The 25,272-nt window shown below is 44.4% G+C and overlaps 1 protein-coding gene across 1 annotated transcript in view; it reads right to left on the bottom strand.

Moving 5' to 3' along the window:
- Positions 1-14,692: 14,692 nt before the first annotated feature.
- The window catches only part of LOC135528346 (plexin-A2-like), a 326,345-nt gene continuing 315,765 nt past the window's right edge, over positions 14,693-25,272 (bottom strand). The window contains exons 28-32 of the mRNA XM_064957364.1: positions 24,346-24,536; positions 23,911-24,080; positions 23,227-23,439; positions 21,139-21,289; positions 14,693-18,779 (exon numbers count right to left, since the gene is read on the bottom strand). Of these exons, the coding sequence (XP_064813436.1) occupies positions 18,684-18,779; positions 21,139-21,289; positions 23,227-23,439; positions 23,911-24,080; positions 24,346-24,536 (821 nt within the window). The 3' untranslated portion in view covers positions 14,693-18,683. The remainder of the gene's footprint in view (positions 18,780-21,138; positions 21,290-23,226; positions 23,440-23,910; positions 24,081-24,345; positions 24,537-25,272) is intronic.

The following is a 25,272-nucleotide window of genomic DNA, read 5'->3' as shown; positions in this document are numbered from 1 at the left end:
TGAATATTTCGATCCAGAGCATCCCAAACATGCTCAATGGATGACATGTCTGGTGAGTATACAGGCCATGGGAGAACTGGGACATTTTCAGCTTCCAGGAATTGTGTACAGATCCTTGGACATGGGGTCTTGTATAATGCTGAAACATGAGGTGATGGCGGCGGATGACTGGCACAACAATGGGCCTCAGGATCTCGTCACGGTATCTCTGTGCATTCAAATTGCCATGGATAAAATGCAATTGTTTTCATTGTCCGTAGCTTAGTGATGCGCAGGTCAGCTGTTTGTTCACTATCACCCACATGCAATTGATAACCCATCCGCCAGACTATATGTGACATACTGAAAATCTAAGGCCCGCACCAGACCCTAACCCGCAAATATCAAAAATGCGCGGTACAGTTTCTTCTGGTTGCACCGTTAGGAAACAGAATAGTGTTCACTGTGCCAGGTTTCAGTTGGTTACGCCTGGATATGTACCGTGCAGGGTGGAACTCCATATATAGTAGATCTCCACGTGCTGTTTGTTATACAGTATGTGTGGCTCACAGTGTTGTTTTAGTTTGTAAAACCAGAGCATCAACAAATGGAGAATGGGGTACATCTCCCCTTCTAGCGCTACAGATGCTGCCATGAAGTCAATGAGAGGTAAATACCCTTCATTCGATCCAGTGGGTCTTTGTCCTCGAGCATTTGTCCTATTTCTGGGTATTGCTTGCTGACCGACTCCAGCATGTCAGCCTTGCCGTTCCAGCGAGTCCTGCAATCTTGGATTACTGCACTGGGTAAGTTGGTGACAGCACTGGTCTTCTCTAGGTAAGTCACAAGGCTCTTGAATGCTTCCATCATCTCAGTAACTTCCCGAACACACTGTAGTGCCTCTTTTCTTGGAATGTATGTTTTAGGACTGTGTTCAGCACATAAGCTGTGTAACGGATCCAGTGGTCATTGCGCAGCGCTGCCTTTGTCCGCGTCTTGGACGCAAAGGCGATTCTAGAGAGACGTTCACCTGGATTTCCAAAGTCGTCGAGTTCCTTGCTGATTTGCTCGTGGATGCTCTCTGCCATCTTCCTCAGGTTTGGGTCAAACTCCATGGTGGTGATGACACGACTATTCAGTTGCCAATCTTCTGTCTTCCCAATCGTCCCTTTTGTTGAAATCATCCGTCCACATCTGTGGTAATGGCAACGCCATTGTAATCTAAAGCCTTGTTGATTGACTCGGACAGTGTAGCCTTCTCTGTTGCTGCCTGTTGTTTGGCTCTTTCGCACACTGTCTGTCTGTGTGGGATGACAGAGTTGGCTTTGAAAGCTCTATAATGGGTTCCAATGTCAATAAGTTCCTTATACAGAACCAGTCAAAGGTTTGGACAAACCTACTCATTCCAGGGTTTTCCTTTATTTGTACCATTTTCTACATTGTAGAACAATAGTGAAGACCTCAACACTATGAAATAACACATATGGAATCATGTAGTAAGCAAAAAGTGTTAAAAAGGAACACCCGTTAATTGAAATGCATTCCGGGTGACTTACCTCATGAAGCTGGTTGAGAGAATGCCAAGAGAGTGCAAAGCTTTCATCAAGGCAAAAGGGTGGCTTCTTTGAAGAATCTCAAATATATTTAGATTTGTTTAACACTTTTTTTGGTTACTACATGATTCCATTTGTGTTATTTAGTTTTGATGTCTTCACTATTCTACAATGTAGAACATAGTAAAAATAAAGAAAAACCCTGGAATGAGTAGGCGTGTCCAAACTTTCGACTGGTACTGTACATTTATGGATTTTTTTAAATTAATTGTTTCTCTTTATTCAACCCACCCACCCACACTCCCTCCCCCCATCCACACAATATTTCATGACCCTAAAACTGCCCACCCTGCAGATATAATGAGTCAACCCACACATCTGTAGATATGAGTCAACCCACACATCACTACCGGAACTTATGGCTGCCCATACCATAAACCCACCAACATTGACATCAGCAAACCGATCGCCCACATGATGTCATGCACGTGGTCTACGGTTGTGAGGCCGGTTGGATGCACTGCCAAATTCTCTAAAGCCACGAGGGAGGCGGCTTATGGTAGAGAAATGAACATTAAATTCTCTGGCAACAGCTCTGGTGGACATTCCTGCAGTCAGCATGCGCCCTCAAAACTTGAGACATCTGTGGCATTGCACATTTTAGAGTGGCCTTTTCTTGTCCCCAGCATAAGCTGCACCTGTGTAATGATCAAGCCATTTAATCAGCGTCTTGATATGCCACACCTGGCAGGTGGATGATTTATTTTGGCAAAGAAGAAATGTTTACTAACAGGGATGTATGCACATTTTTTGCACAACATTTGAGAGAAATAAGCTTTTTGTACATTTTTTGGGAACATTTATTTCAGCTCATGAAACATGGGACCAACACTTTAAATGTTGCATTTAACCTTTGGTTCAGTGTATATACCTTAACTCCAAAAAATTACCAAGAATATTTGATACTTTGCCTCGTGTGTCAGTTAGGTCATTGCTTAGATGAACTTTACCCCCAATAAATACAAATCGCTGTCATTGGTCTCTGGTGAATGACTCGGGGGAGCGTCTGTTTCTCTCTCAGGCTGATATAGACTCATCGATGCTTTTATTACAAGCAGGCATGACTACTGTAATGCTCTCCTGTCTGATCCACCCAAGAAAGCCATTGCTCAACTGCGAAACATACAGAATGCTGCAGCACAGGTACTGGCCAAGACCAGACGGAGAGCACACATTACACCGGGTTTAAGGCCTCTGGATTGGCTGCCTGTGAGTTTTAGAATTCATTTTAGTATTCTCCTATTGGTTTTTAAATCAATCCACGATTGTGTACCCCACCCAATACATGTCGGACATAAGTTGTGTGTCCAGTAGGTTCCTCAGGTCCTGGCCCTTTTAACGATCCCAAAGCCTAGAACCAAGAGGAATAGAGAGGCAGCTTTTAGTTACTATGCCCCCAGTCACTGGAATAGTCTTTTTAGTTCGTTTTGTTTCCATTCAATGGACTGTGTAAATAAAGCTTCATTTGATTTGTATTACTGCGTGTTCCTAGACGTGAAACGCATGGATTATTGTTATTACACGCGGGAAAGTCTAAGAGCTTTGCCACACCTGCATTGTGCAACATTTGCCCATTAGTCTTTTCTAAATTCTTCAAGCTCTGTCAAACTGGTTGTTTATCATTGCTAGACAACCATCAGGTCTTGCCATACATTTTCAAGTAGATTTAAGTCCAAACTAACTCGGCCACTCAGGAACCTGCACTGTCTTCTTGGTAAGCCACTCCTGTCTAGATTATGGTCCTGCTGAAAGGTGAAGTCATCTCCCAGGTGGAAAGCAGACTGAACCAGGTTTCAGAGGATTTTGCCTGAGCTTAGCTCCATTCCGTTTCTTTTTTATCCTGATAAGCTCCCTAGTCCTTAACGATTACAAGCATAACCATAACCTGATGCAACCACCACTATGCTTGAAAATATGGAGAGTGGTAGTTAGTAATGCATTTTATTGGATTTGCCCCAAACATAACACTTTGTATTAAGGACAAAAAGTGACCTACTTTGCCACATTTTTTGCCAAATTACTTATTTCAAACAGAATGCATGTTTTGGAATATATTTGTTTTCTTTCTTTTCACTCTGTCCAATTAGGTTAGTATTCTGGAGTAACTACAACTTTGTTGATCCCTCCTTAGTTTTCTCCTATCACAGCCATTAAACTCTGTAACTGTTGAAAGTCACCATTGGTGTAAGGGATTTCCTCCTCTTCTTCCGAAGAGGAGAGGCAAAAAGGATCAGAGGACCAATATGCGGCGTGGTAAGTGTCCATGGTTCTTTTTAATACGTAAAGGTACACATGAACAACTGACTACAAAAACAAGAAATGTGAAAAACCCAAAACAGTCCTATCTGGTGCAGACACAGAGACAGGAACAATCACCCACAAACACACAGTGAAACCCAGGCTACCTAAGTATGATTCTCAATCAGAGACAACTAATGACACCTGCCTCTGATTGAGAACCATACTAGGCCGAACATAGAAATACCCAAATCATTAGAAAAACAAACAGACTGCCCACCCCAACTCACGCCCTGACCATACTAAATAAAGACAAAACAAAGAAAATAAAGGTCAGAACGTGACAATTGGCCTCATGGAGAAATCCCGGAGCGGTTTCCTTCCTCTTGGCAACCAGTGGTGGAAAAAATACCCAAATTTCATACTTGAGTAAAAGTAAAGATATCTTAATAGAAAATGACTTAAGTAAAAGTGAGTCACCCAGTAAAATCCTACTTGAGGAAAAGTCTAAAAGTATTTGGTTTGAAACATACTTAAGTATCAAAAGTAAAAGTATAAATCATTTCAAATTCCTTATATTAAGCAAACCAGTTGGCACCATTTTCTTGTTTTTGTTTTGATTACGTATAGCCAGGGGCACACTCCAACTCTCAGACATCCTTTACAAACAAAGCATGTGTGTTTAGTGAGTCCGCCAGATCAGAGGCTAGTAGGGATGACCAGGGATGTTCGGTTGATAAGTGTTCTGAATTTGGCTATTTTCCTGTCCTGCAAAGCATTCAAAGTGTAACAAGTACTTTTGGGTGTCAAGGAAAATGTACAGAGTAAAAAGTACAATATTTTCTTAAGGAATGTAGTGAAGCAAAGTACAAATTGTCAAAAATATAAATACTAAAGTAAAGTACAGATACCCCAAAAAACTACTGACGTAAAAATACTTTAAAGTACTACTTAAGTACTTTTCACCACTGCCGGCAACTGAGTTAGGAAGGACGCTTGTAATCCTCAAAGCTCAAAGGGATATTCATTGTCTGCTTTGTATTATTATTTTTACCCATCTACCAATAGCTGTGCTTCTTTACGAGGCATTGGAAAACCTCCCTGGTCTTTGTGGTTAAATCTGTGTTTGAAATTCACTGCTCGACTGAGGGACCTTACAGATAATTGTATGTGTATAAGTTCAGGACTAAATAAGCTTTCATTTAATTAATTTGTTTAAAAAACACACACAAAACAGAATTCCACTTTGACATTATGGGGTATTGTGTGTAGACCAGTGACAAACATTTACATGTAATCCATTTTAAATTCAGGCTGTAATAACAACATGTGGGTAAAATCCAGTGGTGTGAATACGTTCTGAAGGTACTGTACTTGTCTTCTTTGCTTTCAGGCTTTTCTGGCCATGACCTTGTGATACGTTATAGTGAATTTGAGTACAAACAAGGACAACTATTGAGTTGGCCACAAGAGGACACTGTAAGACTATGTTTCTAATAAACCAAGCTGCCGTTAATAGGAAGCAAAGTAATTTCTGTCCGGCTCGTTACCTTCCTCTAGTGGCCATTCTAGGAATCAAAAGTTCATTAGAAAAAAAGCATCATGATTAAAACACTGAAGAAGCATGGCGTTATGTCATCGATATTCTTGACACAGGCAGCACACTATGTGGTAAAGAACTGGAGAGGCATGGGGGAAAAAGAAAAAAAGACTGCTCTCATACTAGAACTGAGTATGATAGAACTGAATCAACACATTTGTGTGGCACTGTGTATATCCACGTGTAACATACGCGCTCTTCCTGTGTGTTGAGAATGCAACTCTACCCTTGACTAAAACAAAAGGTATGGGTGGAGTGTGTTTGTAGGGGGGGGGTGAAGGTGGAGTGGGGGGGGGGCGTCTCACCTCAACCCATCTCTGAAGTGTTGCATTGGGCTAGTGGAAGAGGGGAGGTGGGGAGAGGCACTCCGCTCAGGTCCTCTACATCAAATATTCATTTCACAGAAACTCCTCAGCCTTAAATAATTCTCAAAGAAGTGTGCCGAAAGCAAGCCTTTGCTAACCCAGGCACGTTCACTGTCTGGACAATAGATCCAAGGGAGCACAAAGGGAAACGATAGAGGGAATGGAAAAGTGAGAGGAGAGAAAAGAAGTGAGAGAAAGAGGAAGCGAGTGAGAGAAACAGACAGGAGGGTTGGTTTAGATGTATTCTTTACATTGTATATTACAGATGGCTTGCTTTGAACAGTAACTGAGGGAGGTAGGGGACACTGCACAACATGCTGTGTTTAGCAAATAGTAAACGGTTTTAAGAAAAGGCTTGAAAGCAAATGGTGGAGTAAGGAGTGAAAACGAGCTACCTGTTGTCTACTGACAAAATACAAATCAATCTATGGGCATAGGACACGTGTATGTCTGATCTAGGGTAGGAGAGGAATAGAGGGTGGATGATACACACACACACATATGTGGACACGCCTTCAAATTAGTGGATTCGGCTATTTTAGCCACACCCATGGTTGATAGGTATAACACCGAGCACACAGCCATGCAATCTCCATTGACAAACATTGGCAGAATGGTCTTACTGAAGAGCTCAGTGACTTTGAATGTGGCACCGTCATAGGATGCCCCCTTTCCAACAAGTCAGTTCGTCAAATTAGCTACAGCTGCCCCAGTCAACTGTAAGTGCTATTGTGAAGAGGAAAAGTTTAGGAGCAACAACGATTCAGACGTGAAGTGATAGGCCACACAAGCTAACAGAACAGGACCCCCGAGTGCTGAAGCGCATAAAAATGGCCTGTCCTCGGTTGCAACACTACCTACCGAGTTCCAAATTGCCTCGAAGCAACGTCAGCACAAGAACTGTTCGTCAGGAAATGGGTTTCCATGGCCGAGCAGCCGCACACAAGCCTAAGATCACAATGCGCAATTCCATGTGTCAGCTGGACTGGTGTAAAGCTCACCACCATTGGGGAATTTGGGATACCTAGTCAGTTGTACAACTGAATGCCTTCAACTGAAATGTGTCTTCCACATTTAACCCAACCCCTCTGAATCAGAGAGGTGCTGGGGCCTGCCTTAAATCGATATCCACACCTTTGGCCCCCGACGAACAGTGGGTTAACTGCCCAGCTCAGAACAACACATTTTTACTGTGTCAGCTCAGGGATTTGATCCAGCATACAATGACCATCTAGACAATGCTGTGCTTCCAACTTTGTGGCAACAGTTTGGGTAAGGCATTACAACACCCCTGTACAGAAAGCGAGGTCCATACAGAAATGGTCTATTGAGATTGGTGTTGAAGAACTTGACTGGCCTGCACAGAGCCCTGAGCACAATCCTATCGAACACCTTCGTGATGAATTCGAACGCCGACTGCGAGCCAGGCCTAATCTCCCAACATCAGTGTCCAACCTCACTAATGCTCGTGGCTGAATGGAAGCAAGTCCCCACAGCAATGTTCCAACATCTAGTGGAAAGCCTTCCCAGAAGAGTAGAGGCTTTTATAGCAACAAAGTGAGGACCAACTCCATATTAATGCCCATAGATTTTGGAATGAGACGCTCGACGAGCAGGTGTCCACATCATTTTGTAGCCATGTAGTGTATCATGAATCGAATTAATCCAGAGCTCTTGAATGCTTTACCTGCATTGTGGCAGTGGCGTAGCCAGGGGTTGACCACAGAGATACCAGGACCATGAACAGGCAAGATGATGAACAGCACAAAGAGTTCAGGGTCAAAGGGGCTTTTAGTGACATGGTACAAGCGGAAAATCAACAAGCCTAGCTCTGTAACTCTAGAGCATGTAACTCAAAACATCAAATGAGTCAAATGTCCTTCCACAGAGCTGTTGGAGAGCTTTCAGCAGGCCCTGCTGCTCTTCTTGTGGCTGGCTCCCTATGCAGTACATGTACTGCCAACTTAACCCATCACACAGACACCTAATGCTTAATCAGTTAGGTGACCTGTAGGGAAGAAGGGTTATGGGAGGTGTAGTGTTCCAACTGGCATCCATTTAAAGGCAGACCACCCTTGTGACACCACAGTGATGACCAACACCACACCAAAAGAGCCTCAAACGTCCTTCAGCGTCTCCATACTCTCCTAGCCTGACGACCCCACTCTCATCTCTCCAGCTAAAGGCCACGCCCAGCATTTCTTCTCCACAATCAATCTAGACTTGCTTTCCTCGCTGACATTGTGTAGAATGCGAACACATTCTGACCATTCTGATTGGTCCCAGATCCCGATGGGTTGGGCCAGAGCCAGGGCCAGAGCCGTCATTGGCTTTGATACTCGGATTTGTTAGGGACAGTCAAATCCCTGGTGAATTTGTTTTGTACGACATCCTTCATTTTGACGTCAGCACAAACAACTTCTAAGATGGCAGGTTCGGACTGAATGTATGGAGCGATCGATAGAGCAGCGGGATTCGGTTCAGTATGAGTCGTCAGGCAAATATTCTCCCAGCCTGGGCACTAACTACACACCAGCTGCCAGCCCATCATAGTATCAGATCTCATCTGGCCTGTGTCTCACCCACATAATATCATCACGACCACATCAAACGTTCTGGGCTAATCCGAGGCCAATCACATCTCCGCCTCTGAGACTCTGACTAAACGGTCTCTTCTGGTGTCTGTGTATGGTGTGGCCCTACCCTGGCCTTGTAATGCAGTGTACTGATAAGGCCTGGCTGTGGAGAATCAGAATCAGAGAGAGGCAGGCAGGCTAGACGAGAACCTTTCTGTCCTGTAGCGACCGGTCGGGACGGGAGAAATTAGGCATGAAGGAAATCTGAGGTGGGTATCTTTATTATCAGCCAGGGGAGTAACCGTAGAAATGACGACCTGCGGGGAAAGAGGAGAGGCACAAGCTGTTCCAGACGCCTGCTGCTGATTGGCCGAGACACGTTCCAGTGGTAATTAACATCTGCATATGTAAATGAGGCGTCTGCAGGGGAAATTTGGCAGGCGCTTCTCACCTGCGCGCGCGTGTGTGTGTGTGTGTGTGTGTGTGTGTGTGTGTGTGTGTGTGTGTGTGTGTGTGTGTGTGTGTGTGTGTGTGTGTGTGTGTGTGCGTGCATGCATGTAAGTTTGTGCATACGTGTGTGTTTCTGTCTCTGTGCATATTTGCGTGGCTGAGAAATACCTACGCCAGCGTTTTTCTGCAGCGAGTGCAGATGGCAGGGTAGGACCAGGGCTAGGTTATTGTAGTTTAATGTTTACATATACGTTTTTATTTCTGTTATTTTTAAGTTTGTATATGAAATTCAGTTTAGTTTCAGTTAGTCTTCAGATCTGATTTACTGCTTTTTATTTTGTTTACGTTTCATTAAAGAAATTATATTTTGTTTTATATTGTTTTGTTTCATTTTAGTTTCAGTGTTAGGGACAAGAAAGTAGCCTATCCATGGGAGGCTAGGAAACATGTATGTGTTGCATAGTTTGTGTGTCTTTGGGGATGCCCATTCTTGCCACTGTGGGGCAGTAATGCATAAAGGTGATTTGGTCAGTTCATAGGTTCGGTGAGCTTTAAAAGTAGACTCAGACAGATGACGTAGATGCACAAAGTAAACAGTAGTAGTGGAAGTGTGAGGCTAAACTACCCCATTGTAGCAGTATGACTCTGTGACTGCTCATCTCGACGGGCGTGTTGCTCTGCTCAGACGTTGCTGACGCCTGCCAGATAACACCTGGATAGGTATTTTACGTATTAGCTAACCACGTCATGGTGCAGTGGGGCCCAGACTCCTATGCCATATGATGTGGTTAGCTGATACGCAAAATACCTGTCCAGCAGTGGAGGTTCCTCAGAGGAGGAAGGGGAGGACCATCCTCTTCAGTGAAATTTCATAAAAATAGTTGAACTTTTTCTCTAAACATTATACTGAATATATTCATATGTCACCAAATAATTGGTTAAAAATGGTTTTGCAATGAAGGTCTATAGTAACTACAGTAACTTCAACAGCACTGTCTGGGCTAGCACCATGGTGTAGCTGGAGGACAGCTAGCTTCTATCCTCGTCTGGCTACATTGGCTTCAATACAAAACCTAAGAGGTTCGTAGGCCTCACCCCCTTCCATAGATATACATGGTAATTATGACCACTTCCAGAGGACGTCCTCCAGATTGTGCCACAGAGCATTTTGGGGGTTCTATGTGTTGAGAAGCTTGGTGACATTGTTGGATAGAGATTAAGAGTGAGGAGTGATAGTTGAGCATTTTTGGGACATTATTCAATTCAAATTTGTTTTTCAAATTAGAGGAGATGGAGGAGGTATGTTATACATTGTTTTCCTGGGTTTAGAATTGTCAAGTTAGCAAGGCCAATTTAAATAAATTGCACTAACTTCAGTAGGTAGCTAGCTACCAGCGCTAATGTGCAGTTTTCTTCGCCAGAATGGCCAACGCTGCCAAAAATGTTGTGGATTTTTTGTTGAACTCTTTTCATTCTCTGGGGTACATGGGAAAGATGTAAATTAAAAACGATGGTCGACCTCTGCCTGAGATCAGTTTCATGAAGAAGGATGAAAAGGTGAGGGCGTTCAATACCAACTGGTATCAAAAGTATAGCTGGTTAACAGGGAGTCTATCATCAAGCTGCCTGTAATTGCACGTTACATCTTTTCTGGGATGTCGAAAACAATTCCGAATGATTTGATAGCTTCCGTAGCATCATCCATTAAAAGTCAGATAAAGAGAGAGGTTGACGGAGCACATTTTTTTGCATGCCCTCAAGTAGGCTTTGCACTTTCATAAAGCAAGCTCAGCCCAAGCACTGTGAGTACCCCTATCAATTTTCTCTCATTACTGTATGTAGAGTCAATCACATACACAATCACAATATTACACATCAAAGATTTTACACCTTGCTTGGACTAACTCATTCTTAGCTTTTTTGTGTAACTGTGTGTAGTGTTATTGTTTTTTGTCTTCCCAGTCAAATCGTGTCCTGCACTGGTCAAGCCTCTGAACACCTCAACTCATGCCTCATACCCTCATTCAATCACTGCTGTGATCCCTTTCCAACACGGTGCAAGTAGCCTTCTCATCCCCATTACCCCAAATATTGTACTATAAAAGTCTTTATGAAATGCTTTAGGTTAAAATAATTAATCTCTGACGATTTTTTGAAACACACTTTGTGGTCTCCGTTTGTTCCGCGCCTATACCATGGGTCTCCAATCCTCCTCCATTTTCAGTTCACCAGCCACCACTGCTGTCTAGGCGTTGAAAGATCTAGCATGCATCCGCAACGTCCGAGCAGGGGAATGCTACCAATATCTGTGGTGTTGCTTGTGGCATCGTCATCTCACTGAGTCTACCTTTAAATTCGATTCAATCTCAATGTGGCTTGCCAGATTCAGAAACTTGAAAACCGATTCGAAAAAAAAGCCTGAAAACCCCCATCGATAATCCCATTGATAATCCCATCGATAATCCCATTGATAATCCCAGTAGATTTTTGCCCAAAAGGTAGAAGAAAAAAATTAATGCTGGTTTTTATTATATTTTAGTTCATTTTGGAGTAAAATATAATAGTTTCAGTATAGTTTAATTATTTCATTTCAGTTTACTAAATCGTTTTCATTGTTAGTTCTTGTTTTACTTTCAATTTTAGTTTTACTAAGGAACAGAAGGGACTGGGTTGTGTACCTCCCTACCCATTCTTAGTTTTTCCTGTGCAGTGCTAAAGGAGAGGACATATAACCATCAATGAGAGGAGAGACCAGTCACACACAGAGAGACACTAACAGGGGAGAAGGGACAAGAAGAGGGAAACAAATTGTAACCTTTACAAAGCCAGCAACTTCCTATAGTCCATCCATGCACCTGGTCAACATTCCTACAATGTGAAAAATGTACCTGCTGCATATCTATATCTCTGTGTGTCTGTCAGTGTACCGATACAAGTATTTGTTTCGGTTTGAAATTGAGCATATAAGTGTGTGTTTACATCATGTGCATTATTTATGTGTCCACAGTACAGAACAAGCATTTTGTTTTTCATTTTTAAATGCATTTGTGAGTCTGTGTGTGTGTGTGTCATGCATGTCTGTGTGGAGTGGGCATGTGCTGCTGGAGGAGCCTCTGACCTTTGAAATATGCAGAGTGCACACAAATGTAGTGAGAGAGCGAAAGAGAGAGAGACCAGTCGAGCACACAGAGTGACAGACAAACAGCAGGACACCACACTATAAATAGACCCGGTGCCAAAAGCTGATGACACCTGGATTCTCACTCTCCTTCACACACTCTCTCTTGGTCCCCTTTTCTCTCCTACTGCACTTGCTCTCACTTTCCAAATCATTATCTCTTCATCTCGCTGACGGTTTTCCCTTTCACTCCACTTCACTTCACTCACTCCATGTCTCCTTTCCTCCCTCTCTCCTCGCTATATGTCCTTCTCTCTCCAAGTCTGTCCCTCCACTTCTCTCATTCAGACAGGTTGGAGGTGAGAGAGGAGCTTCACGAGGAAGAGCCTCACTTTAGTTCTCCAAGAAATCATTACCAGAGGTCCCAGCTGACCTATCATTCTTTCTGACTGACAGTGAGAGTTGATAGCCATGGACATGGGAGTGGAGGAGTCTTATGCAAAGTTAAACAGGCCAGATCCACTTCCCTCAATGATCCGAGTGCTTTGACTGAGAAATCCCCGGAACACACACAGGGAACTCTGTCTTAGCTGTTCGGTTTGCTGTCATGCAAGAAACGTTCAGCAGTAATCCCGAGTGTCAGTGGGAATATACAATTAGCAACAACGCGTGTGCCGAGCACTGTGCACTCTAGTTCTGTAAGGTGGCAGGCAGGTGACTGGTGTTAAGTACAGTGCCACAGTGCTTCAAGGCCTCCCTGAATTAGGATTCCAAGGCAATGCGACCCAAACAAAAGGAGCAATAGTAACCCAAAGTTGTTTGGCAATAGCTATCAAGGTACATAGAGTAGAAGGGTCTGGTTTGGTTTCATATTGAAGTTAATATCCCATGCATCACAAACCAGGTTGAAATATCATAGCCTACCCTTTGTGCCATCTTGCATTAATTATTTGAGAATTTGTCTTGTAATCCTAGCAGGGAATCCCACCCAGAACAAATGGAATGCCAGCTTTACGCAACATCCTTGTAAAGGCATTACAGGGCATTAAGTCCCATGTGGGTTTGAATTGGTCTCATCAGTACAGGATTACAGCACTGTGGGGATTAGCCCTCCCCTTAGGAAATACTGGAGGTAGGAGCAGGGGGTGGCCCAGGGGCTGGGGGATAGGGAATTGGGGATGGGAGTAGCCTGCCGTGGGGCTAGGGGATAGAGGTTGGAGTTTGGGCTGGGGTATGGGGGATAAGGTTGGGGCTGGGTGGCTGGGGGATATGGGGATGGGGTATGGGGGATAAAGTATATCTGAGTCCCATCCCACTGAGGATCCGCTTAGAGCTGCTGACACCTCACCTTCAGCCAAAGATCTCAGTTACACAGAGCTGGATCAGATGAGCCAGAGCCAATTACCTGGATCCATATCTCTAACGGTTAGGGACCAAACCACCAGCACTGACTCATCTCACGTAATGTGCAAGTGACGGATTCAGATGTATTGTTTCTAGTCTGTTGCAATCAGAAAAAAATGCAGAATGAATGAAATACCTCTGCAAAGCGTGAGACATCCTGTTTTCATTCATTCATGAATGTGAAGATCCTTCCACCCCAGTCTCCCACCTTGTCTGGAGTTTCCTCAGCACAGAAAACCAGGTCAAATATCCAGCCAGCTGCCTAGCCTGTCTTTACACTTACAGTCTGGCTGAATAGTGATGAAGAGGATGACGAAGATCTTCTGGACTGCAGGTGCTGAGTTATGACTACGCCTGCATATTACACACGGACCCCCAACCGTGGCAGTCGGAGGGACTTATTCACGGAGGGTTAGAGGTACTGTACCATAATCTGTGTTATTTAACAACCAAGCGCTGGTGGTTCATATCCGTCTCGGAGGGCCATAGTAGGAGCACCACCTTTTAAGAGGTGGGCCGGTTTAAGATAAGCAACTATTGTCCTGGGTCTCCAGTTAGATAGGTAGCCAAAATATTTTACGTTAGAGCCCTACTATGGCTTTTTCAGGCACTCATATTGGTGGGTTAATAGGGACAGACAGGAGCAGCGTGGTCAACCTCAGCATCAAACTAGCCGGGGGCCATCTATTACCATCCTAATGGGATTCTTCCATCCCCGGTGTTGTGGAGGATTGTGCAGCCTGAGTCAATGTTGCTGTATGAAGAAGACAAACGTTTGCACTTCTCCATATTAGAGGCATGGGTTATCTTGTTAAGAGCCACGGCGTGAGTGTCCATTGATGGGTTATCTTGTTAGCGGCTAAGCGGCTAGCCTCAGTGTGTGTTTTCCATTGATGGGTTATCTTGTTAGCGGCTAGCCTCAGTGTGTGTGTGTCCATTGATGGGTTATCTTGTTAGCGGCTAAGTGGCTAGCCTCAGTGTGTGTGTCCATTGATGGCAGGGTTTAGATTAAATCCCAGGAATAACCCAGGCTAAATGGGATGAATGAGAGAAAGCAGCACTTTGTTCCCTGTAGGCTGATGGCCTGGGGCAATGGCATAAAGTGGAGTGGCTAGGCTACTATAGGAATCTACCACAGTAGCAATATCAACTGTCAAGCCAGGAATTTGACCAATGTTAGGCAGTTCCATCGTCATCCAAAACATTATTGGATAACACCTACTTCTGAATACCTCTCTCTATTTGTTATACAGTAGCTAACACCTACAGTATGCTTGGAAAGGATTATCCTGGTCTGATCCTACTGAGGCAGTTCGTTCCTTCTAATGTCAACGAGACAAGGCAGTGTATTTCAGCTCTATGTGTTTTTTTTTAACCAGCAAAGTTTATTTATATATAACAACAGTAAAAAGTGAATTCCTGGCTTGCAAAATAGGTGCTTCATATTTACAATAGGTACACAATAATATATTATCATAACAAAACCTAAGCAAAAAAAAATCATAAAAAAAATAAAACGAGAACAACTTTAAATACTTTAAACTTTCTTAGAATTTTCACAGCACTTTTATAAAACAACAAGAACAGACAGCCATTATTATTATTATCGTCATTTGTATATACCAAATTACAGAACTCCAGTGTCTACAAAGGGTTGTCTACATTGTGTTGTGTTTAGAATGGAAGAAGGTTATTCATTTCATATTGATACTTCTGCCTTGAGAATAATAGTTGACTTTTCGATTCCCCCGACTGGTGACATGAGAAAAGGAAAAAGGTGAATTATTGTCTTGTTTTCCTGTAAGTAATGAAGCATGCCAGTAGACCCATCACTTTGCCACCACGTAAGCCAAGAGTAAAAAAAAAAAGTACACAACATACTGTATCTTCTTCAATTAGGCTCCGCCTCTTCTGTCGCGGAAATGGACGTTGCCATTTTAATCATCCTCGACGTGCATCAACTGCAATATATCTCAGAGACAATTAACTGGCTGTGAGATTCAAATTCTGAGCTGCGGAATGGAAAACAAAACGTAATGATAACTTTCACCTTTTCGTTTCTGTCCTCATCCTCTCCAAAGTGTACAGTATGAAATCAATCTGTTTACAATTCATTCAAATCTCTTTCACAAAACGGAAGGTGCAGCCAGCAGTGAGTTAAGACTTCTAATAAGATATAATAATCATCATGTAGAAACGAGCAAGGTCATGGTGCTATAGCATGCTGGCCAGAAGACGAGGTTGGATTCGATGGTTAAATGAAATGGCAGTTTATGAAAAATAAAGACAAGTCAAAAACAGAACATTAAGCAATGGTCCCTCAAGAGAAAAAACTAACTTTGTTTCAGTCAAACTATGCCTCTCTGTTTAATTTACCCCATTTCATTTTAATTTACCCCATCCTTATCAAGCCAAACGGACAGAGTGGAACACATAGTATAGGAGGTTTCATCACATGGAATATAAAAGGCACCAGAACACAGACAAGCAAATATGAGGCATGAGAGGGGCTTGGTTCTCTTGGATGAGAGGAAGAGAACAGCTGGGATGACACCATTGTTCAACGGCGGATGCTTCACATTGGTGTTTGAGCGTGTGTCTGTATTTAAAGTGTACCTATAGATATTTGTGTAGCAGGGGGCCAACAGCCAGACATCCTGGCAGGACGCATTAACACCATGTCAATCATGTGATCGCCTTGACTTTCTCTATGCCTGTTTTTGATGTGTTTTTTCATCTTCTGATCACACTCTGCACACGACTACACTCAGATCAAAGCACTGCTTCAAAGCCCGGGAGCAGGAAACTAGAGCTAAAAGGGTTTCTCTCTCTCTCTCGTTCTCATTTCTGACTGAGCACCTACTCTTCAAACATCTCTGGCGAGACGGCTGAAGCACTGCCTTCCCGTACAGCAACAGGCCATGACCTCCTCACCTTCCCTATATCCTTCTCAACAGGTCTTTACACACCGTGGCAAAAGGACCGGGCCAATTTCAACAAAACGGTGCCAACAGAGGCGGTGGATTAGTGTTGATGTGAAGACCAGTCAGGAGCACTCAGTGGTTTTGATGGTTGGTTGGTTAGCTTGGTGCTCTAAAGCCACAGACAAAACAAGCACATCCATTAACATTGGCGTTATGCTCTCTCCCTCCATAAATCATTGCCTCATACTGTTCACTGTGTAATGCGACCTAGTTTCAAGTACTTGATGTAAACAGTGAGCCAACAAAGAAGTCTGGAGAAAACAGAATGGTGGTGGTCATTCAACCGAGCAGAAAGAATCTACAGTATGCTGTCATCCAGCTAGGATGGGAACATGAAGGTTCCCTCTTATCTATCCTTTCATAAATGGGTTAAATTAGGTACAGGACAATCCAATCTTACCAAAGGTCTACCTGGTACTGTAACACACATTGTCTTTGATGTTTATATCCTCTTTTGACCATGCAAGCAGTTCAGATATTTCCTTCTTGACAAAAAAGAAAAAAAAAGGACGACAACTTTTCGACAAGTCACTATATATTTTACAGAGCTGTCTCTCTCCCGAGCCTGCTACTGTCCTGCTTTCGTACCTGCTGCTGGTTCACAAGCTTTCAGTTACGTGAGCACGGCTCCACAGGCTCTTTACTTCAGTTCGAGGGCTTGGACGGCCCCCGCTGTAAAGCATTAACCGATGAATCATTTAAAACCACGGGATCTTTTGGCACTACAAAGGCTTTCTCTTATTCTCATTTGGAAAGACGTTGCTGGTACATAGTTGGGTAGAAAACTAAGTTCGCTAGCATTTAGCCGCTGGCCGTCTCCAGCGAGGCCTGATCCATTGGCACGTACAAAAACAAACAAAGATGGACCTTGAAAACACTTCTTCTGACATGTGATACGATGCATGCAAGTTTTACACACACACTTGATCCGGTCCCCCTAAAGCGATACAAACAGAGGTTATATAATGGAGTGTTTTCACTCCTGCCGCCAGCCTCAGTCCCCAGCTTGGCAGACTCTAGAATCTAGTCTCCAGTATATTATGGTATTTGTACGTTAAGAGCAGCGTAGCCACGGCAACTACGGCTACAATACAGACGGTAGAGTACACACCCTCTTACGGTAGAGATAGAGGATTTGGTAGCAGGGTAAATGATGGTGACAGGGTTAAAGGGACTTGGACGAATGTTCAGTTGGCCATCTATCTTGCCATTAAAGTTCTGTTCAACTAACTCCTATTTGTTTTAAAAAACATACTCAAATGAAAAAGACCCATCAGCATTTGTACATTCACAGTACATACAGACGGCGTTACTGCAGAGGAGAGTCTTCCAGAAACCAGTGGGATGCTGGTTGTTGTTGTCCTTATGAGATAACGCTCTGTGGGCCTGTGGATCTCCTCCTATCACACAGGGTACAGGGGGTTTGGGGTCGATAAGCATGCTGGTTGAACTTTGACCGCCTCAGAGGAGGTCCGGTCTCCGTACGATGCGGAATGCGTTTTGGGGGTTCCTGTACAGGGCTGATGGGTTTACAGTCAGAGCTGGGTTCTGTCCACTTGGTCTGGAGTATCATGTTGATAACGAATGGTAATGCTGTCTGAGGAGAACAGAGAGCAGGACAGGACATGACATGACATTAGAACCATGACTTTCTGATGGCCACGGCACCCTATAAGATGTGTTATAATGCAACCTATGCCTTTGTACAGCACAGCAATGTCCATGTATGTAACAAGAGGAAGATGTTTCCACTGCAACTGATAAAGATCAAAATGTACACATACAAAAATAAAGCAGATATTTTTGGAAGCAAAACTCAGCAACAATATCTCTGGAATCCATCAGGAGAAGTGTTTATCACTTTCGCTAGCTATTTTTCTTACATCGTCTCTAATGTGAGTTTTCAGCAGACAGGGAGAGTGTATCTGGCTATAACATCTCCCCTCTGTTCGTTCCTTCTCTCAACATATCTCTCCTCCAGGGCTATACACACACACACACACACACACACCACACTGCCCGTCAAACCCAAAATAGTATCAGCTGGAAAGAAAGATGCCATGTAGCCTTTATGAAGGTCTGTGGTCGCCCCACCGTACATCATCATCACCACCCATGTCTCCAGAGCCTATGGAGTCTTTTGGAGTTGGTGGCAGTATGGCGTAGGAAGAAAATTTGATTTAAAAAAACAACAACTCTTATTTCTGGATTTAAAAGGTCCCAGGTCAGTGGTGGTTGGTTGTCCCTGTCCCCTGTCCCCCCCCACCCCCCACTGTGAGTATCGGGACTGTTGGTTGGGTGGCTGTGGCTGATGGATATCCCGGGCCGGTCCAGTCGTCCAATCCCGTGGTCTGTCTCAGCTTTCCAGGGACATGGCTGAGATGAGCTGCTCCACCTTGTAGGCCAGACGCTGTTTCTTAGCCTGCTCGTCCTGCTCCAGGGCCATGGTGATCTGGGAGGGGGGGGGGGGGGGAGACAAGACAACAACATGCTTTACTGTCATTCCTAACACACTCAAACTAGGAAGTCAGCCTACTGTGAACCCAGGACAACAACATGCTTCAGTGCCACACTCAACCCAGGGAAGACATACAGCTGTATTGAGGAATGTGTTGTCTGTGGTCTGTTTACAGTATTATGTGTTGAGGAAGTTGACATTTGTTATTTGGCTTTTCTTAAATGCCCCTGAGGGAATACATTAAGTTGTATTGACTTACATAATGCCCATTGTATGTCAACTGGCTTAGAGTATGCTTTGTTGGATGGGTGGGATCGTGTGTGATTGATATTTCCTTACTATAACATCAAAGAGGAAATAGAATTGTCTCTGTCAGAGAGAGTGGCACAATAACGGAGGAATCCAACTGGTGTTATGCCCTGTCTTATTCTTTTGTCCCTCTGTAAACGTGGGCATTTGTCAAGCTGTTCAACGTGGAATCCGACATGGTCTCCTCTCTGCTGTCTGCGGTGTCACACAGAGTCACAACACGCTGTATGCACGCCAGGGTGACAACGCGGCAGCCGGGCGGTGCTTTTTCATGTGCTCATATCAAACAGGAGAAACAACAGCCAATAAGATCACTGGTACGAGTTATGCCACACAGTGAGTGGATATAAAGTGACATTGATTAAAGCTGCGGACCAATGCTAATGCCGCACAGCTCTCCCCTTTCTACATGACCGACATGGACTGTATGTGATTGTGAGCAGTGGGCAAGAAAAGGTGTTGAGGTGAAAACATTATGGGGACATTTTTTTTAAACCTTTATTTTACTAGGCAAGTCAGTTAAGAACAAATTCTTATTTTCAATGACAGCCTAGGAACAGTGGGTTAACTGCCTGTTCAGGGGCAGAACAACAGATTTTTACCTTGTCAGCTCGGGGATTTTAACTTGCAACCTTCCGGTTACTAGTCCAACGCTCTAACCACTAGGCTACCCTAGTGGGGACATAAACAAAGACTAGTTTCTCTTAAGGTCTGCACATAGCTCCGGCAGCCTGTCCCATAGTACACTACCTGCCTCCCTGCCTGTTGTCTCCCTCTCATCTGCCTAAGTGCTCTTAGAGCTGGCAGAGCAGAGCCCAGCGGAGCCTCTCCCCCTCATACCAATCTATTATGAATCTGTTGTGCTGTATGCAGGCACAGCTCCCTCCCTCCATCCCTCCCTCCCTCCGCCATCACCAAAATCCATTTAGCACTGCGCTAGCCCGCTAGAGGGGCCACACAGGGAGCCAGGCATGGAACAAACAACTGATGACGGCCAACGATAAGGGCCTTAGCACTGTGCCCAGGAGAGAGAGCTAGAGAAGAGGAGAGACAGGGAGAAGGCATGAGTGTGTGTGTGTGTGTGTCTGTCTGTGTCTGTGTGAGAGAAAGAAAGCTTGAGGTGGGGGAAGAGCGTGGGATAAAAGAAAAAGAGACAAAGTGGGAAGAAAGTGCGAGAAAGAGAGTGGGAGTAAAAGCGGTGGTCTCTGAGAGGTAAAAAGAGAGAGGAGAAGTGAACACTAGCTCCAGCGGCAGCAGCTTCAAGCTCTTAGGGCAGATGGGGAAGAAGAGAGAGAGACGAGAGAAACACAGAGGAGAGAGTGAAAGAGAGAAGGATAGATGGAATAGAAAGGGTGAGAGAAGAGGGAGTGGGCTCCCCGTCTTGTGAATGGAGCCTCAATAAGGGCAGACTAATGGCTCCCAGAAGAGATGCTGACATTACAGCCGGAATGTCTCCATTACAGAAGCTTTTCTCTCTCGCTCTCCGCCGTCTCTTCTTTGTCGCACTCTCCCATCGGTCTCTCTAATTTTCTCCCAACTTTTCTCTCTCTCTTTGCCCTCTCTCTCTCTCTCTCATTCTCTTTCTTTCCCTCAACCCCCCCTCTCCACGTCTTGATTCTGCTCAAGAGAGCCACAGAGAAAGAAAGAGAGAGCGAGCGAGCGAGAGAGAGAGAGAACAGGGCTGTGTTCCTTCACACCACTCAGGGGATGGAGTAGCATGCTGAGCTGCTTGTACAGCCACTGTTCCTGTCTCTCCTCCACATATCATCCACCCACAACTCTCTGTGGCCCAGGACATATGGCACTTAGGATGGGTTGTATGACTTGGCCGTGGCGGCGGCGGCGGGGGCGGGGGTGTATGGTTCTTTGTGACGAATACCATCAGATCAGAGAAGCTCTTGGCATCTCTGAAAGTTGTTGAAACCCTCTAAATGAGTTAGGAATGACCATGAACTAGACTAGACTGAAGAGGAGAGTTGATAAGGCTGTAGCATGGCCTCGCCTGTTGAAAGAATGGCAATTATTGCAGTGTGTCAGGACTCACCTCCTCGCTGTATTTGGAGACATAGGAGTAGATCTCGTTGAGAGCACTGAGCATGTTAAACTCTGTGGAGTGGAGCCTGGCCTGCTCTGCCAGGTAGGCGTTCATGTCCTGGTCACTGATGGCCGGCAGACGGTTAATGTCCGCGTAGTACCTGCAGGCACACACAGGGGGCGGCACTCAGTTTCAACATGCAGAGCTGAAACAATCGACACCAGAATTCTTTACCGGAACGTTAAGCCTCATCACAGGAGGCTGCTGAGGGGAGGACGGCTCATAATAATGGCTGGAAAGCAGGGAATGGAATGACATCAACCACATGTTTGATGTCATTCAACTTACTGCGCTCCAACCATTACCACGAGCCCGTCCTCCCCAATTAAGGTGCCACCAACCTCCTGTGGTGTACATATGTGAAAAAGTATGTGAACCCTTTGGAATTACCTGGATTTCTGCATAAATTGTTCATAAAATTTGATCTGATCTTCATCTGGGTCACAACAAGACAAACACAGTCTGTTTAAACTATTAACACACAACCAATTATACGTTTTCATGTCTTTAATGAACACAATGTAAATCTTCACAGTGCAGGGTGGGAAAAGTATGTGAATGCTTGGACGTAATAACTGATTGACCTTTCTTTGCCGGCAACAAGCTCAACCAAATGTTTTCTGTAGAACGGTCAAGAGGAAGACCATTTTAGACCATTCCTCTTTACAAAACTATTTCAGTTCAGCAATATTCTTGGAATGTCTGGTGTGAACCGCTCTCTTGAGGTCATGCCACAGCATCTCAATCTGGTTGAGGTCAGGATGTATTTTCTTCTGTTGTTGATTTACTTCTGTGTTTTGGGTCATTGTCCAGTTGCGTCACCCAACTTCTGTTGAGCTTCAATTGGCGGACAGATGACCTTTTTCAGGAGAATGGAAGGCTTTGATAAACTTGAGAATTAGTTTTTCCGTCGATGATAGCAAGTTGTCCAGGCCCCGAGGCAACAAAGCAGCCCCAAACCATGATGCTCCCTCCACCATACATTAGAGTTGGGATGAAGTGTTGATGTTGCTGTGCCTTTTTTCTCCACACATAGTGTTGTGTGCTCCTTCCTTTCATCTGTCCACAGGATATTTTTCCAGTAGCGCTGTGGAACATCCAGGTGGACTTTTGCAAACTTCAGACATGCAGCAATGGTTTTTTTGGAGAGCAGTGGCTTCTTCCGTGGTGTCCTCCCATGAACACAATTCTTGTTTAGTGTTTTACGTATCGTAGACTTGTCAACAGAGATGTTAGCATGTTCCAGAGATTTCTGTAAGTCTTTAGCTGACACTCTAGGATTCGTCTTAACCTCACTGAGAATTCTGCGCTGTGCTCTTGCAGTCACCTTTGCAGGATAGCCACCCCTAGGGAGAGTAGCAACAGTGTTGGACATTCTCCATTTATCGTCAATTTGTCTTACCATGGACTGATGAACATCAAGGCTTTAGAGATACTTTTGTAACCCTTTCCAGCTTTATGCAAGTTAATCTTAGGTCTTCTGAGATCTCTTTTGTTTGAGGCATGGTTCACATCAGGCAATGCTTCTTGTGAATAGCAAACTCAAATGGGTGTTTTTTATAGGGCAGGGCAGCTCTAAACAACGTCTCCAATCTCATCTCATTGATTGGACTCCAGGTTAGCTGAGTCCTGACTACAATTAGGTTTTGGGGAAGTCATTTTTTTCCAACCTACACTGTGAATGTTTAAATTATGGATTCAATATAAACAAGAAAAATACAATCATGTGTGTGTTATTAGTATAAGTAGACTTTGTTTGTCTATTGTTGCGATTTAGATGAAGATCAGATCAAATTTTATGACCAATTTATGCAGGAATCCAGGTAAGGGTTCACATACTTTTTCTTGCCACTGTATATGGCCAATATACCACGGCTAAAGGCTGAACAGCCCTAGCCGTGGTATATTGGCCATATACCACACCCTCTCAGGCCTTATTGCTTAAACATACTGCAAGTGTATCCAGGACCAAAATAGTTTATGAGCGGTAAGAAAACAAGGAAATAGAATTGTTTGTGTATATTTTGTCTCACTCACCTCTCCACCCAGCTCTTGTAGTTGGGGATGTCTTTAGCGTACAGCAGCTTGTTGGAGGGCGAGTCCTTGCCCAGGCGGTGCTCTGACGTGGAGCAGGAGTCCATGAAGGTCTGGGCCACCACAGACAGACAGGCGTCCGTGATGCTGCTCTTGTGGATGTCAAACACAAACTGAGGGTTCTTGATCACGTTTACCCAGAACCGCAGCGGGAGACTGAGAGAGAGAGAGAGAGAGAGAGAGAGAGAGAGAGAGAGAGAGAGAGAGAGAGAGAGAGAGAGAGAGAGAGAGAGAGAGAGAGAGAGAGAGAGAGAGAGAGAGAGAGAGAGAGAGAGAGAGAGAGAGAGAGAGAGAGAGAGAGAGAGAGAGAGAGAGAGAGAGAGGGCACAGAAATGAGTCGGTCAGAATCCCCTCTCAGTGTTGTTCTTCACTCTCTGGGTCATGAAAGCACTGAGTCAGAATCCACTAACTATCAGTACCGTATTTCTCTCCTATTTCTGGGTCACTAAAGTGCTGGCTGGAGGAGCTTCAGGCTCTTAACTCCAGAGAGGCAGAATCCAGTACTGTTATATTTTGGAAAGTTTCTTACCGATGACTCATCCTCTGATTGATACACATCACATCCTACATTATACATCCTATTGATGAATCCTATCATTCCTACTCTACATCCTCCAGGTTCCTCACCAGTTGCTCTTCCACGTGTGGCGGACATCTTGGTCGTGGATGCCGTGTTTGTCCGCCTGCTCGTCCAGGAAGTCAAACATGTATTTGATGGCGAGGGGCAGGGCGCTACCCCGGTGGACGGTACTGAACAACGTCTCAAACAGGTCGTCCACAAACTTCTGCAGTGTACCCTGGGTAAAAACAATGGCAACACCAGGTCAGACATACATAAACTCACTCAACAATAACTGATTTCCTAAATGAATAGGCAATAACCTAAGCAGATGAAAGTCTCTCATTCGCCACTGGATCCAAAATGCAGGATTGTACCACCAGTCACTTAGTACAATTTATGTAAAACAAAACCACTGTGACTGAAAGTAAACTACTGTAGTATAATTGAAATATGGAGGGACAATGCTTGTTACATAAAGACGTTTGTAAGCTGGGGGTTACCTTGGTGGCCAGCAGCCTGGTCAGGTATATCTCGGAGACCATCTTGCTGCCGCGGTCTCCCTCCTTCTGGTCTCCATGCTCGTGGTTCTTGACAAGGTGCCACACTTTGACCCCACTCTCAAGGTCAGGGGTTATCATAGGGGCACGGGAACGCAGACTGTCTGGACTACCTGTGTACCGGAAGGACGAGTCTAGAGAGAGAGAAAGAGAGAGCGAAAAAGGGTAGGAGAGAGAGAGATGGAGGGAGAGAGGGAGATAAATTAGACACTTTAAATGAGCCACTGTGTTCCTAGTTCTGTGCTCTATTCCCTTGTCCTGTTCAGTAACACACACGCATGATGGCGCCGACAGACAGGGAAGCTCTGCTTCTAGCTCCTAAGCAACTTTGCTGTATTTGTTTTTTTTGTGTGTTACATTATTAGAGAGAGATGATATTACATACAGCCAGAAATAACTTTCGGATGTCAGAGCGGCGGTAACTCACCAGCATTATGACCGGGAATACTACTTTCCCGAATTGGATTCTTTGTTCATACTCCCCAGTGCAATTGAACTTATCCCAGAGGCTGCTCCAAGACTCCGCTGGCGGAGAAGAGGTATATATTACTCGGCAATGTTCAGTCTCTGGACAATAAAGTAGACGAGCTGAGGGCGAGGATCTCCTTCCAGACAGACATCAGGGATTGTAACATACTCTGTTTCACGGAATCATGGCTCTCTCTAGATATACTGTCCCTGTCCATACAGCCATACATGTTCTCAGTGCATCACACAGACAGGAATAAAAAACTCTCTGGGAAGAAGGAAGGCGGGGGTGTATGTTTCATGATTAACTACTCATGGTGTGATTGTGATAACGTACAGAAACTCAAATCATTTTGTTCACCCGACCTAGAATTACCTCACAATCAAATGCCGACCGTATTA

The sequence above is a fragment of the Oncorhynchus masou genome, chromosome 33 (assembly GCF_036934945.1).
Source record: "Oncorhynchus masou masou isolate Uvic2021 chromosome 33, UVic_Omas_1.1, whole genome shotgun sequence".
Taxonomy (NCBI): domain Eukaryota; kingdom Metazoa; phylum Chordata; class Actinopteri; order Salmoniformes; family Salmonidae; genus Oncorhynchus; species Oncorhynchus masou.
Note: the sequence above shows the minus strand (reverse complement) of the source record. Positions and strands in the feature narration are given on the sequence as shown.